The sequence below is a fragment of the Xenopus laevis genome, chromosome 9_10L, assembly GCF_017654675.1.
Source record: "Xenopus laevis strain J_2021 chromosome 9_10L, Xenopus_laevis_v10.1, whole genome shotgun sequence".
Lineage (NCBI taxonomy): Eukaryota > Metazoa > Chordata > Amphibia > Anura > Pipidae > Xenopus > Xenopus laevis.
In genome coordinates this window covers 75,458,626-75,477,306 of record NC_054387.1, presented here as the reverse complement: position 1 = coordinate 75,477,306, position 18,681 = coordinate 75,458,626, and the positions used below count along the sequence as shown (strand labels likewise).

At 37.2% G+C, this 18,681-nt stretch overlaps 1 protein-coding gene across 1 annotated transcript in view; it reads right to left on the bottom strand.

Annotated features, from left to right (window-relative positions):
• Positions 1 to 18,681, bottom strand: part of myo3b.L (myosin 3b L homeolog) — a 143,202-nt gene that overhangs the window by 113,917 nt on the left and 10,604 nt on the right. Inside the window, exons 4-7 of the mRNA XM_041576285.1 lie at positions 15,918 to 16,022; positions 15,576 to 15,675; positions 13,078 to 13,154; positions 4,803 to 4,948 (exon numbers count right to left, since the gene is read on the bottom strand). Coding sequence (XP_041432219.1) covers positions 4,803 to 4,948; positions 13,078 to 13,154; positions 15,576 to 15,675; positions 15,918 to 16,022 — 428 coding nt within the window. The remainder of the gene's footprint in view (positions 1 to 4,802; positions 4,949 to 13,077; positions 13,155 to 15,575; positions 15,676 to 15,917; positions 16,023 to 18,681) is intronic.

Here is an 18,681-nt window from a genome sequence, read left to right as displayed (position 1 = left end):
AGCTGAACATTGCTTCTCAAAACTAGGGTGTAATGTATAAGGCAGCAGGTAGATAGTACTATATTGACCTGGGCAGTGAAATAACATCTAGATAGCGGTAGCCATCATTAGTCATGGAATGTTTGCTTCTGCGTCATTCGGTGCATAGATAGGGTGGACTTTCCTCAAATTAAGATTATGCAACTGCCGTGTTGGAGTCACTCAACCGTAGATAGCAATTTTCTCCTCTATGTTGCATAGCTGCCGACAAGAATGTTACATTAGCATAGTTTTTGTTCCAGAATCAATTCCAATATTAGCTATATGCTTCTGCATTGATTACTTTTACTTGTTACATTTCCAAATAAAAAGATTTGTGTCATTGGTCTTATTTTTAGCAATAAACCCAGGAGAATATCTTGGACGCAGATAAAGAATGAAGATGTTAGGAGCTTACTTGAGATTTGGCTAGAGTATATAAATGCACTGCTTGGCATTCTGGGAACTCTCACCATGTGACTCAGAAGGTTTTGGAGTTCAATTTTACAGGTCATACTGTTTCCAAGAGTTCACAGCTTTTTGTGACGCATATCACCATGTTAATCTAACAAAGCCCAAGCTACATAAACCACAATTTGGCCACAATCTGCCAATACAGGCTATTAGCCCCCACCCAAAGCTTTTTGTGTACAACCTAGAGTGCTACCCACCAGAGAAACTCCTGAATTGACACCAGGCCCAAAATGAAAGCAGGTCCAGAGTTACCTAACATCCAATGGTATGCAGTTCATCAGTGTAGGCTGAATGGATACAATGTGCTCTTGCTGCAAGTTGCTAGTAGCATGTACAGATGCAAATTCCTTTGTGAGCAGCATCTGGTGTGCGTCCATTCTAAAACTTAGCACTTGCTTTGGTAAATGAGCCCTAAGACCTCATACAGATGCCAGGGCGTTGTTCCTAAATATTGCAGGAGTGAATTACTCCTTGTGCTACCAGCACAGCAGCACTCAAAGAGGACTGATGTACCATAACAAAAAATAGAACCCTAAAATCTTAAATATCTACAAAAAAACTGAAAAATGTGCACTAGGGAGGAGTCCCTGACCATGTGAGCTGTACAGGAAGCAATGAAGGCCCACTTTGGGGAGAAAGGAAGAGGCCTCAGTACACGTGGCAATTAAATAGGGAAGACTTGTGGCAGCAAAGTGCGCTCTTTTCAGGGTGTGGAAGGGAAGAGAGTCCTTGTCAAGGCTCTTAAGTTAAAAGAATGCTCTTTTCAGGGCACAGAAACCCAAAGTGGAGTAATAATCAAACCTCCCAATTACTCTGCTTTCTTTTTGATGACATCCCTATTAATCTTACCAAAACAAGAGTCAGATTAACAAAGTGGAAAATTAGGCAATCCAGAGGGATTCCTAGTATTTCTATTGTCAATGTGTTATTAACACTTTCCTGGCAGGACAATCAGGAAAGCATTTAAAGATCCAAAACATTTATCATTGCGGATAAATTAAATGTGCCAGTTGGTCACAATGTGCTATAGGTTGTTAGAGCGCAAAGCCAGTTCTATCATACATCTGAACCATTGACAAGATATGTGTTAAAATAAATACAATGCAAGTAAATGAGGGCTTGATTTATTCAGTTGAATCAGTAATGATGTCAACAATTATTTGTATATTATTTGTATTTGTATATGAAAGCTGCACATTCTTTTTTTTTTTTCTACCAGGTATGAGGCATCAACCTTCCAGAGAAAATAACCATTTGCTAGGGTATGGGGAAATTCAACAAAATTATAAAAACATTGGAAAAAAGGAATGTATCCTTAAAATGGGGAGTTTAATTTTAAACAACCAATTCTGTGATTTATAAATAAGCAAAAATAAGTAGATGTTTCCAAACTCAATTTCAATTTACTGTTTAAATCTAATCCCCTCTCTTCCCCCAGTCTTCATAATTTAATCTTATTGGACCCTAATATTTTGTGTTTTAACAGCATTACGTCATCACTAAGCAGCCAATTTACCAAAGTTCCTATTTTTTTTAGTTTCCCGAATCAAACATTATAGCAAAGTTATTCCTGTATTAGAATAATTATTCTAAACCACAAAAAATGTGTTATTTATTAAAGGGATACTGTCATGGGAAAAATAAATTTTTCAAAATGAATCAGTTAATAGTGCTGCTCCAGCAGAATTCTGCACTGAAATCCATTTCTCAAAAGAGCAAACAGATTTTTTTATATTCATTTTGAAATCTGACATGGGGCTAGACATATTGTCAATTTCCCAGCTGCCCCAAGTCATGTGACTTGTGCTCTGATAAACTTGAATCACTCTTTACTGCTGTACTGCAAGTTGGAGTGATATCACCCCCCCTTCCTTCCCCCCCCCCACAGAAGCCAAACAAAAGAACAATGGTAAGGTAACCAGATAGCAGCTCCCTAACACAAGATAACAGCTGCCTGGTAGATAAAGGTGGCCATAGACACACAGATCCTATCGTACGAATCGAGAATTCGTACAATTTTCGGATCGTGTGTGGCGTGTGCCGACATCTTTAGTCCGGCGGAGATCGGTCGTTTGGTCAGGTTTGATTTTGACCCGACCGATCCCGTCGGAGCCCACGGCACATCGTGATCGGATCAATCGGCCTAACAATCAGATTACCCCCAATATAGCCATGTTTGTTAATGGCATATCGGGGAAAGATCTTTGCATCTATGGCCACCTTAAGAACAGCACTCAATAGTAAAAACCCATGTCCCATAAAGACACATTCAGTTGCATTGAGAAAGAAAAACAGCAGCCTGCCAGAAAGCATTTCTCTCCTAAAGTGCAGGCACAAGTCACATGACCAGGGGCAGCTCGGAAACTGACAATATGTCTAGCCCCATGTCAGATTTCAAAATTGAATATAAAAAAATCTGTTTGCTCTTTTGAGAAATGGATTTCAGTGCAGAATTACTGGAGTACTTGCTGGAGTATACCAGGTCCGAATACCCGAAATTCCCCGAAATCTGAAAAATTTGTTTTGTTAGGCTTTTAAATTTTTTTTCAGAATTTCTTAAATCCCGAGGGCTTAAAAGCCCGAATATAAAAACACGGAATCTCAAACCTGTTGAGGTTGCATAATGGGAACAGTCCCATTGATTTTTGGTTGTGTTGGGGGTTTCGGCAATGTCACAATGTTTTCAAGTGAAAACTCTGAAAAATCTGGAGTTTTCGGGGAAAATTCACGAAAAAATCATGAAAATCTGAGCTTTTCCTGCAAAGGTAATTTTCGGAAAAATGTAATAATAAATAATCGTTAAAAACCCGAGCGGGTTAGATCGGAGTTTGTAGCAGCCGATATTAAGATAAATTCGGACCTTGATAAATAACCCCTATACTGCAGCTCTAACAAATACATGCAATAAAAACTCTTCTGAAACAGGGAGACTTATAACCTACACATCCTATGCATTAGGAGAACATGAAGAAAATGCAAAATGATTTGCACAAATGTATTAATCTTGCTAATGCTGTCTTGATATTTTCAACATGTATTAGCATTATGACTGTCTCCCAAGAATGCTTTCAGGATTTTATCAGATAACTTTTGTGAGTATTAGTCAGAAATTTGATGCCTCTCTTTCCATTTTAATGGGCATGACCTGTTTTATAGCTGTGCATGAGCTGCAAGATAAACTAGTTGCTTCTGTATGATTCAGTCTTTCACGCTGGTGAGTAACTGAGGGACAGGCTGGCTCTGAGCTGATAACATTATGACGCACAACCTCATCAGCATATAAATTGAGCTAATCAGAAATGCAAATTGCAATCACAGGAAGGGGGGAAAAGACTATTATAATTATATTAATGTGACAACATCAACAGTTTAAACATTCACATTGTTATCCCCCAGCACTAAAAAATTATTTGCATCTGCCCTTGAAATAAAAAAATATAAAGAGTATATTTTTTTACTTATTTTTGCCCAATTGTGATTCTTTCATTGTATTAGATAATTGTACTTAGTGTAATTTTTTGTCCAAATTAGTATTATTGCAAATCAAATAAAAAATGTGTACGCTTTAATGAAAATAATGATCTTAATGAAGATCAAAATTTAAAACCAGGATAATTAAATACAGAGAAAAATCTCGAATATGTGCTGTAAAGTATAAGCATTAAAAAATGCAGATGTGATGGTTAGTGGTATGTATTGTTGTTTGTCTGAAATAAACATAAATCTCTTTTACCCTGGGTTTATGAAGAAATTAATGAAAAATTTAAATCTAAGGCACTTGATACTGGAAATATTCAAGAAAATCAGACAGGTATTATCCTTGAAAGCTACACAAACACTACACTGAATTTCATTGTCCTTAAACATCTCTGAAACGAAGAAATACTCTGTAAATATGCCATAATTCCATTTTAAGAACAGAAATTTAAGAGGAAGATGGACGTTAAAACAGATTTTTACAACAGCAAAAATCATGGTAATATCAAAATTTGCTGTTCTGCGTTTATTAAAAAAATGCATTTGTTCGTTGTTTTCTATCAAAATCACAAAGATAGCACTGTGAGGGTGAAAATCCATCACCAAAGGAACATTTTAAAGTGACTTTGAATCTTGTGATTTGGCTTAGTACCATTGGTACAGCAGTAGAAGAAAACAGAATACAAAGGAGAATCTGGGGTAATTACATGCAAATTAGCTCATACTGAAAGTGACAATTTAACATTTTGTAGTTATTTTGAAAATGAATAGTTAGAATGTGATTCATTATTATTAAACGTCTAGTGAGCAAAGACAGCCATCTAGTGTCGTACCTGGGGATCTTGAAAAGAGCTTTGACGGGATGCATGTCAGACAAAGGCGGGTCCCCATCAGCTAGTTCAATTGCTGTGATCCCAAGGGACCATACGTCACAACGCACATCATAGGAGTAATCATACTGCTGCTCGCAAGCAATGACCTACGTGAGATAAAGAGTGAAATGATTTTAGAAACAGTAGAACAATGCTTGATTTTATCAAAGACTTCATTGGAAATCTCTAACAGTGTACTGCTCTTTATCAATAAATGTGTGTTGCAGATAATTCCTTACCAGAAGGAATAACGTCCAAGTAATTCACAATATACCTTAATTTATACAAAGGGAATATAACTCAACAATTAGGCAGACTCTTTACTATAAGCACACATTATATTATGGCCATTTTGACATTGCTATTACAGGACATATACAGGTATGAGATCTGTTATCCAGAATGCTAGGGAACTGGGTTTTTTTTCCCAGATAATGGATCTTTCTGTAATTTGGATCTTAATACATTAGTACAACTAGTAAATCATGTAAACAATAAATAAACCCAATAAGCTGGTTTTGCTCCCAATAAGGATTAATTATATCTTAGTTTGGATCAAGTACAAGGTACTGTTTTAATATTACAGAGAAAAAGGAAATATTTTTTAAAAAATTGGATTATTTGATTATAATGGAGTCTATGGGAGATGGGCTTTCCTTATTTTGGAGCTTTCTGGATAACGGGTTTCCGGATAACGGATCTTATACCTGTACTGCCATACATTTTATTAACTGCGTTTTGTCTTGTATAGTGTCTGTAAGGGACCCACTTTTCAATTACCTGACTAATACTTATGAAACAAAATGTATACCCTATTTATCAGTAAATGTTATCTTCGATTATAGACAGGTCAGCAAGAAGGCATATCTAATTATATGATCACTTCATTGATTCCAAGAAAGAAGAGCTACTATATTTAGGTAACTTCAGTCCATTGGAAAGTGGATGATTAAAACATTAATACCCCCCAAATCAACAGTAAAATAAGTGTGGGAAAAAATCCAGGAGCTTAATTGAAGTGAATCATATCATGTCAAGTTTGAAGGGTGTGGCCAGTCTTGGTGGAGAAGCAAATATATGGCAGCAAAGAGTCCAGAAGACAATAGTGAGTGTGCCTATGTCCCTACCTGACCAAGGTCAATTGTAGGACACCAGTGTAACACAAAACTGTAACAAGTCTGTCTTCCCCTCACATTGAATTGCTATTATAATTAGGTGCCATGCACTAGACCACTAAGGCTGTCTGCACAAACATTTCCAATAGCTACATGATAAAGTGAAAAGACTCCCCTCCAGAAAACAAAATGAGGCTGCTAACAGGAGGAAATGCCTAAGGTGGGTGGGTTGCTTTTGTGGCAAAGTGAGGTGCATCATATGTTCTTTCAGAGAAGGACATTTCATCCCACATAGCGGCAAATATACTAAAGGCCTAGGGATGGGCTAATTTGACCAGTTTCGTTTCGGCAAAAATTCTCTGCCGGCTAAATGTCGCCGACGCCCATTAAAGTCTATGGGCAGCAAAAAAACTGTTGTCGCGCTGCGTTTTTTTTTTGACGCGTGTCTTTTTTGTTTGTTTGTCGCACGATGCCATACAAGACTATGGGCGTCAATTCCAAAGCAAAACAAGGTGAAAAAATTCGCCCATTCCTAAAGCGTGAAGCGGCTAATGCTAGAGTGATATCATTTCGTTACTTCACTGATTTACTAACGGGCGATAGCGTAAATTCGTTAGTGAAGTGGACCTACTCTAGCGTTACTTTGCACCCTTACGCCAGGCAAAGTAGTTTTACGGTTGATAGGCTGAAAAAGATCGTAGATTTTTTTGGGGGCACCCTCCTTTCCCCTACATTTCCTAACATATGGCACCTAAACTATACAGTGGGCACATGTGCAGGGTAAAATAACACCTCTATTTTATTTTATGAAGCTTTCGCAGGCTTGTGTAGTGTAATGTATTTGCTGCTACAAATACGTCCATTGTACTTTAACTTGGCGCCATATGCAAATTAGGCATCGCTAGAGTAACTTCGCTTTGCTTGACAAATTAACGCTAGCGCAACTTCGCAACCTTTGGCCTCCCTGAGCGCAACTTCGGATTTTAGTGAATTATCTGCGCCATGGCGAAGTGCGGCGAAGGCGTCGCTAGCGTATTTTCGGCACTTATTGAATTTGCCCCAAAGTCTGTGCCACCAATGGGATGTGGAATCACTTTTAATTGAGGGTGTCCTAAAGTAAATGAGTGATGTAGCAGATTTCTGTATAGTTGTAGCTGCTTATAATGTGAGGTTCGTGTCACTTATAACAGGAAGGGGATGAGCATTATGCTAATGACACACAATGCATTTACAGTACAAATGGGGAGCTTGCAGGTTGTGTCAGTGCCCTAGTCATGAAGGAATGGGAGGAAAAGTGCAGATTAGATTCATGTTTAGAAAGCATGAAAGTAGCAGGGTTTAGGTATGTTTCTTTGATGTAAATTGCCTTCAAAATGTTTCTGGTGAAATCAAAGGGAATAGTTTCTGCAGGAATAATGAAAATGTCAGATAAGTATTGCATTGAAATTCCATTATTTCCATAGCATTTTAACAACCTGAGCTAGGCTCTTGCCATGTAGCAATGTTCTGATAATTAATCTTAATTTGGGAAACAGGAGTTCTTCCTAACACAGGGAAAATGCAATTGTGGCAAGTTTCAATGATGAACATATTTCAATGATAGTAGAGGATGTTGAACTTCTTTCTCAATTGATCATTGTCATGTCAAAGTCATAACTGAGTGATACATTTCCAATGAAAATGAAGTTTAATTTCAGTTTATTACCTCGTCACTAGCCCCCTAAGATTAAAATACATGCTCTTACATAAAAGAGTCATAATAACTGATATTAGATATTACAGGTTGGAATCACCATGTAGTCTGAAATTACAGGTATGGGACCTGGGGTTTTTTGGATAACAGATCTTTCCATAATTTGGATCATCATACCTTAAAGACTTAAGATCAGCTTAATAGGCTTAGTTTTGGGCTCCAATAAGGATTAATTATATATAAGCTCGGATCAGGTCCAAGGCACTGTTTTATTTTTACAGAGAAAAGGGAAATCATTTTTAAAAATTTGGATAAAATGGAGTCTATGGGAGACAAAATTCCCATAATTTGGATGCTTCTGGATAACAGGTTTCTGGATAAAGAATCCCATATTTGTACTTTAAATTCAGTTAGAGGAGTTTTAGTATTCAGCCGGCCCAGACTTCCTGCATATGAAATGTTTACAGCTAACCTGTTAGATTCAAAATGCAGGGATTATTAATACAACACAAAAAGAAACCTCTTCCAAATAACTGTTCAATAAATGGTTTTTCTTTTTAATTAACAAACTTTTTATGTGTGTTTGGGTTTAGCCTTCCGAACATAAAAATTGGTTTTCTGCCATGCCTTGGCACACGTCAAGGAAGTTAGGGGAACTAATTTTGTAATCGCTCTGATGGCTGATCAACCTCAACAGTCCACTTTTTTGCCGGAAACATTGCAAATCTCTTTTCCTCTGTTAGTGTATTATTTGCATTATGATTGCTGTAATCTTTGCATCTTATCTTATATATAGAACATACTAAAACAGTGTATATTGCATGTGGAACTAGCCAATGCGGTCCTCGATCGCAGGGGAAAATCATACCTGCCTGATCGATATCTGGCTGATTTCTGGCCAGATATCGATAGGGGAGGCCCGTTGAAACACCCCATACACGGGCAGATAAGCTGCCGAATTGGTCTAAAGGACCTGAATCTGTAGCGTAAATCTGCCCATGGATGGTCACCTTAAGGAGGATGTAGTCTCTTTAATTTGTTTATTTAAATCAAAGGCAGTCATAATTTCCTTGTCTGTAAAACTGCCAACCCCAAGATGATTATAAGGGCATTGCTTTGCAAAGGTACAAAATGTGCTCTATGTTCTAAAATGAGACCTGTCCTACTTTTCTTTACCAAAGTGAGAATAACCTTGTTTTCATTACAACAATATCCCAGTCTCTGAAATATCCCTGCATTTCTAGCCATTTCCTCTGCAGGTGATAGCTCATTCTAAAAGTCTATTTGCTCTGCCAAGATAATGTATGCTAGGAAATTAATGGTATAATAATATGAAATCATGTGGAGAAATGTATTTGTTCATAGAGCAGTGTAACACAAATCAGCAATGATAATATAACCCAGAAATGAATTCTCTACATGCGCATCTCTTAAATGCCAGCCTCAGGAAACAGTGCACCTTTTCAACCAAGAGAGAGAGAGAGAGAGACATTTAGCACCTCGGATGTTGATAAAATACAAATTCCAGTATCCTTATAAGGGGTGAACTTCTGAAGGGTTGGATGGGTATTTCTGCAACATCTAATGGACCAAAGGCTTTAACAGAACCAAACATTATTCTAGGAGATGGTACTACAATTTTACTTTCCTAGAAAAATCAGAGTTCTGGGAGTTCAAGACTCTGTTTAGGGATTTAGCAGCAGGTCTTTGGAGAAACCCTAGGGGAAATCCCCACAGTTTAGAAGGCTGTGCTTTGCATAAGGGCTTTCCTATTCATCCAGATTTGTAATTTGTTTCTATATGTTTCAGCACAAGTACATGACAACAAGTTTATTTGATGCTAAGCAATTTTTGGCGTAGTCATTTCAGCACTACATGGTTATTTATCCCAAAGTAATAGAATAATTCCATAGACTGCTTTGTGCAACCATTGAATGTACACATTACTTCTCAAATGGCCCACCCTTGATATAAAGTATTGTGTGCATAAGCTAATGGCCTAAACAGTCCCAAGAGAAAAAGACTCACATAACATCATAGCCTTTTTTGTGGTTGTCATGTTTATTTCCATGTAGCAGAAACTTTTTGAACAGCACCAACAACTCTTCTTGTAGTTAAAAAGCCTTTCTTAATGCTTTTGTGGGTATCACCGCAACGTTTCATGCCATGTGGCCTTTTATCAAGCCACATTGAGATTTATAGATCCAAGGACAGGATAAGAAAGCATAACAACTAAAACTGCTTAAAAGAATATAATATATGTAGTACAACATTTTGATAGCAAACTCCGGTAGCCCAACTTTAATTTATACTCTAGGCTAGGGGGAGATTATTCCTTCCTGGGGCAAAATGTCAATCAATTATAATTACTACCTCTCTACAACTTCAGGCTACTTTATGAAGCATGTGTTTTACTTCCGATGATTTACATTAATCCTAGTAATAAGGTTACTTCAGATGTTTTGTCAGCCAGGCTGGCTTACTGCCCCCCCCCCCCATTAAACCAGAGACAAGTAATTTTCAGTCATATAGAAGCATTTCTCTATGGCTAACCACCTGATCACAAGTAATTTGTTTTGATGAAGGGCCCTTCTGAAGGACTGATAAGTATTAAAATGTTTACTCTGGGTTGGCCTTTTAAACAATAAATTGTGGCCTTAACCTTGTAACAATGTCCATGGGACCGATTCTGACTTAGTTTTGCTGTACTTGCCGTAGCTTGTTTAGCTTGTCCATATTTACTGGTAAACTTTCACGTCTGCAAGTCAAGTGCACAAAAAAATGCCCAAACCAGCAGAGCTAATTTTAGACAAATATTGAATTAAAGGAAACAGCCTTGAAGCTATTAACCTGAAGCTGCCCTTGCATCCCACTGCACAGTAGGCAGACGTGTGCATTAGGTCTAAAGAGTGTCAAAAGAAAAAGCTACTAATGTTCTGCAATTATCCTCTTGTTACACAATCTGATGCACAGAACACAGTGTTTTAAAGAAATAAATTGTTTAAAAAATAAACATGAGATGGAAATGAAGAAGTGGGAAATTAACTGCTTAGTATTAGGGCAATGGCACACAGGGAGAACTGTCGCACACTGTAATCTGCATTACCGGTAGGCAACTAATTTGAAAATACCATGCTATCCAGATCCATTAGAATGTAAAATGGTGTATTTTACATTTTATGGATTTTGACAAATACCAAATTTTCCATACAGGTTTCTAAAGCATTCTCTTTCTTATGGAAGGTTATTTAAAGGTCACATATCAAAAATACAGAAAAAAAAACTTGAGTTCCTCTGAATGTTTTCAAGTAGGGCTGCTGATGGTTAAAGGATTGTCTTTTTTTACTAAAACAGAGAAGAGTGTTTAATTAAATCATATTAAAACAAATTCACGTTTTTAAATGGGGGAAACTATGAACAACACATGTAACAGCTTCTCTGTGGTTCCCTTTCAAATTACTTGGAACAGCTTACGTATATAACAGCTTACATATATAACAGCTTCCAATTTTACATTGTTTAATTACATCAAAATCTTCATATTTTCTCATGTGTGCATATTGCCTGGAACATTTCAAAGGGGTCAAAATGTTTCAGCTAATTGTTGGGGGGCAATAAAGACAGGGTGCTTTCTGTCAAGTGACCCCATTCATATAGTGAATGTTTAATAGCCTTTGATGGTGTTTTGGGTGGCTTGGATGTATCACAATATATGGACAATCAATCTCTCTTTTGTTTACGGGGTAGGGCATTTTTTAGTAGCTTAATGCACAAAATGTCTCAATGTCCTTGATGTATTGATGGTGGGTTGAGTGCAAAAGACCTCTTGTATTTGTCTATATGTTTATAAAAAAAAAAAGTCCCTTTGTCACCTGCTCCATACTGTAGAAAAAAACTCATTAGACAAATCTTTATATTGACTTTGTATATATTTGTACATGTTGATCATGTCCCAACTAATGGGCCTCTTCTCTACACTCAACTAAGCCAGTTTGTCAAGCCTTCTTTTGTAGGTTAAATCATCCATTTTGTTTAATGAATCTAATTGTCTGCTATGAACCCTTTTTCTGCTCTTCTGTTTCTTTTTTAGTCACTAAAAATTGCACCCAGTACTTGAGATGTGATCTGTCTTCCTGTGCCATCCATGTCTCATTAATGTATTGACTTTGGTAATTTAGGTTTGCTTTACATTATGCCATGGTCCTGTAAAGGCATTTCCAAGAGCCAAAGAAAGGCAGGTAACATATCTACTTAAATATATCTGTGAGCTCAAACAGATGTATCAATATTAATATGGAGGCATTCATTTCAGAAATAATTCCAAGAATTCTGTATACTTGACGTATTGTTGCTGTGTTATTCCCCCTGTTGAGGACTACCTTAAAAATCTGTTCTCATGCTGTTTGACACTTTTTGTGTAGAGAAGGTCCTTCATCACTGATCCTATTCTCATAAGTAAAAAAATATACCAGCTAAAAAGAAAGAAAACAAGAGGTTAGTGAATAGTATAAATCTAAATCAAGAATGGGGAACTAAAATAGCTGGACTTCCATGAAACCCTTAGTTCTATGGTAACGGCTAAAAAATTTGAAGAACACCGTAAAGTTCTCTGCAATCTCCTTTAATCTTTTTAGCAATATTCATTTTTTATGCTTGTTCAAAGCAGTGGCCATCCACTTCAATTAAAAGATACAAGGAACAGTCATTTGTTCTCAAGTAATGCTTGCAATTTAAAGGTCTACCAGAGACAGGACCAAGTCATCTCCAAAGCTAGGAAGGTCAGGGTCCCAATCATCGATAATCTTTATCCACAATACTAAAAACCATGGAGCACACTGGAATATATTATTTACATACACTATTCCACTGGAATTGTAGTTTATAATTTGGTGCCAAACCACATGTCCTGTTGGTAATGGAATGAAGATTGCCTTTCTTTAACAAGAAAAGAATCTGTCAAACAAACATTTGACTCACAGAAGTGGCAGGCATTGTGGAGAAATGACTGAGAGCTATTATTTTAATAAATATTTGTGTTAGCATGTAGCAATACAACAATGGAAATATGGCACACATACATTGTGTGACAGTGTATAAAACAGGATTGAGTAATGTGAGTAGCGATGAGCATGTACATGCATGATATTAGAGACTCTGAGTGGACATTAGTATTCTAAGAGATGACTGAGAAAATAAATGGGGAAGAGCAACTGGGCTACATAATAATAAATTATGTACAAACCAATAGACTAATATAGCAAAGCCTATGTCGGGCTCTTAGTATCACAAACAGCAAAAAGATCCATGTGGGTTTAAAACATTCAACTATAAATATTATTATAGCTATGAGTATTATGAGTTACTATAAAAATATATAATTGACAGCATTTACTACAAAAATAAAAAATGTGCAAATTGGAATACTTACTTCTGGGGCCATCCAAAATGGAGTCCCCACAGATGTGTTTCTCCGTAAGCGGGCACTGGTCAGTTGTGCTGAAACACCTGTTACAGACAGTTGTAATAGTTTTAAAAAAATGCAAAAGAAACAGCCCTAAAACAAATAACAATACAGATAAGGGATACATTATCTGGAAAAGTGTTATACAGAAAGCTCCAAATTAAGGGAATAACTAAAACTCCATTTTATTAAGATAATCAATTTTTTAAAATAAAAATGTCCTTTTTATCTGTAATGAAACAGTACCTTGTTCTTGATCTAAACTAAGATACTGTATAATTAATCATTTTTGGGGACAACACCAGCCTATTAGGTCTATTTAATAGTTAAATGATTTTCTAGTAGACATAATGTATGAAGATCCAAGTTATGGAAAGACCCATTATACGGAAAACCCCAGGTCCCAAGCATTCTGGATTACAGGTCCCATATCTATAATAGTAATTCCCAGATGAAAACCATGGTCACTTTTGTAAAATATGCTGCCCCCTAAACGTTCTCAGGGAGCCAACCAGCTTCACTATGGTACACAACATAATAACTGACTATACTTCCATCTTGAATAAGGATCTTAAAGTAAAGACCCTGACTGTAAGAGAAAGAGGGTTTTTGTGTTTGAATGTGTGGTTGTTCATGTAAGACTGCGGCTGTGTTTCCCTAGTGCAGACCCAGTTACGTCTATACAAAGTTTCTTTGCTCTGTTCCTTTTGTGTCTTGCATGGCATTGTGTAATCCATTGAGAGATTATGAATTTATTATTGAACATTTAATTTTAACATGCTCAACAGGAATGATGGGCAAAGAATGTAACTAAAGAGGAACCGATTCTGACTCAGCTCAGGCCTACAGAATAATCAGCTCTGTAGCAAAAATTTATAGATTAACTTTATTTTCTGCTTGATGATATGTGACAACCCCTAAGATTAAATTCTCAACAACTACCCAGAGCACACTGACACTCTTCTAACAAAATCCACAATGCTCTTATGACAACCTTGAATCATTACTGTTATAGAGATGCTGAACCTTTAGGCTGGTCCAGTAAGTTCAATATATAAAACATAGCATTTCGAAGCAGGGGCGTAACTATAGAGGAAGCAGACCCTGCGGCTGCAGGGGGGCCCAGGAGGTATAGGACATTTTGGGGGCCTGAAAAATAATTTGCTGTGGGGCCCAGTAATATCATGTTACGCCACTGTTTCGAAGCCAAATTGGTTTTTAGGGAGATTCAGTGGCCCGGCGACAAATCGCCTCTTCTTCCAGTGACTAATCTCCCTGAACTGCCTTCCCACTGGCTAGAATGTAAATTGCCGCAGGATGCCACTTGGAACACTTCGTTTTACGAAGTCGCCCAAAGTTGCTCACGAGGAAACTTCGGGCGACTTCAGAAAACAAATCGGTCCAAGTGCCATTCTGCCGGTGATTTAGATTATAGCCGACAGTAAACTTCGGGGAGATTAGTCGCCAGAAGAAGAGGCAATTTGTCCCCGGGCGACTAATCTCCCCGGATCTCCACGTGTGTATCTGCCTTTAGGGTCTAGTTCTCCTTTAAGCCCTAGGCTTAATTAATTTACATATAATTATGGAAATGCTATCCCATATTTAATAAATATGATTTTCAACATTGCTAGTCTATTTATCTTAGCACAGTAAAAATGTAAATGAATTCTGAGTACTGGTTTGTTTATTTGTTTGTTTGGTTTATTTGATAGGTAGATGCAAGCTTTTAATCTATATTCCAAGCTTTTACAGTGTAACCTACACATGCTCACATATACTGTATAAAGAAAAAGGGGTAAATCTTGCATTAAATTATATTGGATGCAATAATGAAAGTTGTTTTCTAAATCTGCTGGCCCTAAATCACAATGTAGGTGGGCGCTGTAGCTGAGTGGCAGCTGCCTGGCTGAAGGACGATGCCTGCTTTAGAAGAAAATCCAGACCTTCTCTGAAGCCTTTCCTTTGCCTCACGCTATTTCAGCCGTTTATTTCATTGCAGTCAGGCTTACATCGACTGCAATAATCACAAATTAAATGGATCTGTTGGTTTTCAGACCCAAAGGACCATTTTACCTTCTGCTCAAAGGGAATGAATGTGCTCCAGGCTATTAACACCATTTGAGGGAAACAAGCATTTTCTTTTCATATGCAAAAGATGGAATTATTGAATTTAAATGAGGTGACTGCACAGAAATAGAAGGCACACTAGCAGATTGCAAGTGTGTTGGTAAATGAGGGCTTTGCTATTTTTTAGAGTTTAAAACAAGACTATATGCAGCCACCCAAAACAGATTATGTGACAGGAACTCAGAGGGAGCTCCATCTGTTACAGCCAAAGTACCCAGCGGCTCCTGCTGAATGTGATCGCTAGACCTGTGGCGTTCTCCCAGCCTTCTACACTCACGACAAATTGAAACAATTGAATGAACAGAGCAAGGAGCCAATACACGACACACAGTCATTACCAAAGTCAACCAGCTTGACTCCTCCTTCTGTCGTGAGGAGAATATTGTTCCCTTTGACGTCACGATGAATGATTCTATTGTTGTGCAAATGCTGAAGGCCCTGAATGACAAAGCAACAAAAAAAATGACTCCCCTGTTTAAAAATAATTACTGCACTATTAAAAGCGTAATGATAACAATCTGCAATCATTCTGAAGAACATCTGCCTGGCCCAGCAAAGGCCTGTCACCCCCACAGGGAATCACAGCAGGTACTATTAGCCTAATACCACATGACCCCAAAGTGAATAATGAGCTTAAGCTTCATTCACTCTGCCATTAAGTGCTAGATGAGCCATCTTACCAAGAGAGCTCCGTACAGAATGTAGGAGATTATCATTTCATCCAAGCGCTGGCCACACTTCAAGATGCTTTTTACCAGGTCTGTAACAGATCCACCATTGCACAGCTATAGGGAGAGGAAACAAGGCAGGAGGATTAGAAGGTGTTATGGGGAGATGAAATCACAATATAAATTACCCAGTCTGAGCCAAAATGTAACATCTTAATGAAAATGTTACAAAATGTTTGAGTGATTAAAAGGATCAGTAATTCAAATTCAAATCCTTAATGCGACATGAGTTATTTGTATCTAGTACACAGATGATGTTTTCTTTCTGAAGCAGAGGTCTTCTGCCTTCTTTGTTGTATAGTCACCCACCCATGCTATCTCAACTTCCTTATGTAAATGACTTTTTAAATAAATATATTGTGTACACACAGGGCGGACAAGTAATATAATAAATACACTAAATATATATATACACACAGTTTAAGTGCAATGTGGTAGGAGAGAAAGTAGGAAGGAGGTCCCTGCCTTAAAGAGCTTACAGTCTAAGTGGGTGGATAATATACAGGCACCAATTTGGGGGCAAAAGTGTACAAGGTTACAGTCTTGTCCCTCAAGTGCCAGGACTAGCCTTATGTTCTCGTGCTCCAAAAGGTAGAATCTGAGTTCTTCCTTGAAAAGATTGAGAGAGCGCTCCTTACAGAGAAATGCGGGGATGGAATTCCAGAGGTAACAAGCAACAAGATACAAAGGTTTAAGACGAGAGGTGGCAGAGTGTGTGGATGTGTGTTGAAAAGATAGTGGCTCTGAGAGAAGAAGAGGAAACAGCAACAACAGGATACAGTGTAGACTGGGACCCTGTTTTCTGTAACATTTTATTTAGAGTTTATTATAACGTATTACTAAGAGATCATGGCTGTCACATTAATCTGTCACATTAATCCTACAGTCATTTAGTTATAGAATGCAATGAAAAGCCATAAATAAACCATAAATAAACCATAAAATATATCCTGTTGTGATGTCATTAGTTATGCATGGTGATATGTGGTGTCACTTGTGTAACAGAACTTAGTGAAGCTGCAATATAATGTGCCACTTAATTTGAAATATAAGGGTGGTAGGAGTTGCGGCAGCCTGTGACTTCATACCTTCCTTTGATTATTAGACTCCTCAGTAACTTCTAATAGCCATATATATTTTACAGTAGGTGGGGATAATTTCCTATATTAATTAGCTTAAGGTACAGTCAATAAGGTTAGATTGGGCAGAAAATGGCAAGAATCAATTGCGTCTAATTTTCTGCATAGATATAGATTTACTTTATTGTACTTTCTCATGCTGCGCTGGATGAAGAAATGTATCCCAGTCAGATGCAATCAATGAGACTTGGTTTTGATAAAGAAAAGTACAGAAAAGTACAGAAAAGTACAACTGAGCTTATGAAAGGGATTTTAGAAATGCAGGTTTGCTATGACGAAGGTGCCAGGGAGAGAAGATTGATGTGCTGGATAACAATGAGGCAACAAATTACAGTCATTTGAAGCCTTTGCTGCATCACTGCCCCCACTGGCAGGCCATATAAAATAGACAGCAGCCATATCTCTATACATAGACTTGATGGCATGCTCTGACATCACTGGAGATGAAACATTCTGATCCAGGAAAGCACCGCTCCTTGCAGGCAGTTTCCATTAGCGCAGGGCCATACATCAGAGGTGATGATAAAAAGCAGGAATTAGGTCCTTTGTGGATGTGTTTTTACCCACAACATTAGCTTCTAAACCATCCCTGTCCTCAGCATGATTTCCCTGGCATGTTTCCTGATTACATATGAACACCATGTAACAACAGAAAGATATATCCACTTTACAAATAATATGCCCATCTTTTATTGGATTTTATTTTATACCAGACATCTTCTAACCCTTTGAGTGCCACAGAATTGCAATTTGGACTAGATTCCTAACTATCGAAGGATACAGACCATCTAATATTGATGCATTTTGTAGATAACATTATATCCTGAATGCCTGGTTCTCAACAAAAACAATTATTTGTTTCACTAAATGAAATAGTATCACTGTTTAGTAGTCTATTTTATAAAGAAACAAAAAATATGAGAGTATATTTTATTGAGTAAATTGTTTCTTTAAATGATCAGTGCCACAAATAATGAAACTTATTCATTTGAATGGAAATGTCATTTTCTTCTGTTCTGTGTATGTTTAATTGTTTTCTTTAATGCAGAAGTCCTGACTTTTATGGCAGTGTGTTTGCATGTTCTAGCATGTTCAGCCATCATTCATCTGTTGTCTAAACAAAGTTCTAACAAGTGTATTGGGTTCAGTGGAGCCTTAAGTATTGATGAACTTAATTGACAAAATTACATTTTAATATTATTGGTCCTAAAAACAAAATTTAAACCAGACTAATACCAACTACTATGCCATTAGTGTACTCTACTTTAAACCCAGTGTAACCCAAAGAAGTTAATTAGATAAATTTAGATGGCAAAGAATTTCTATTCCTCTGCCATAATGCTAAAGGTCGTGGAAATATTCTCTAGAGAACTATAGCAAAGGCACTGTTATTGGAGCCTTTCCCATATTGGTGTGTGTATGTGTGTGTGTACACAGATACATTACTTTACACTTAAGCATGAAATTATTCAAATGTTATTAATTTTCCCTTTAGGAAATGGGGATAAGTACTATGTATTATGTATTAATATTATTATTATTTTATAAGTAGTAGTAGTAGTAGTAGTAATCTGTAT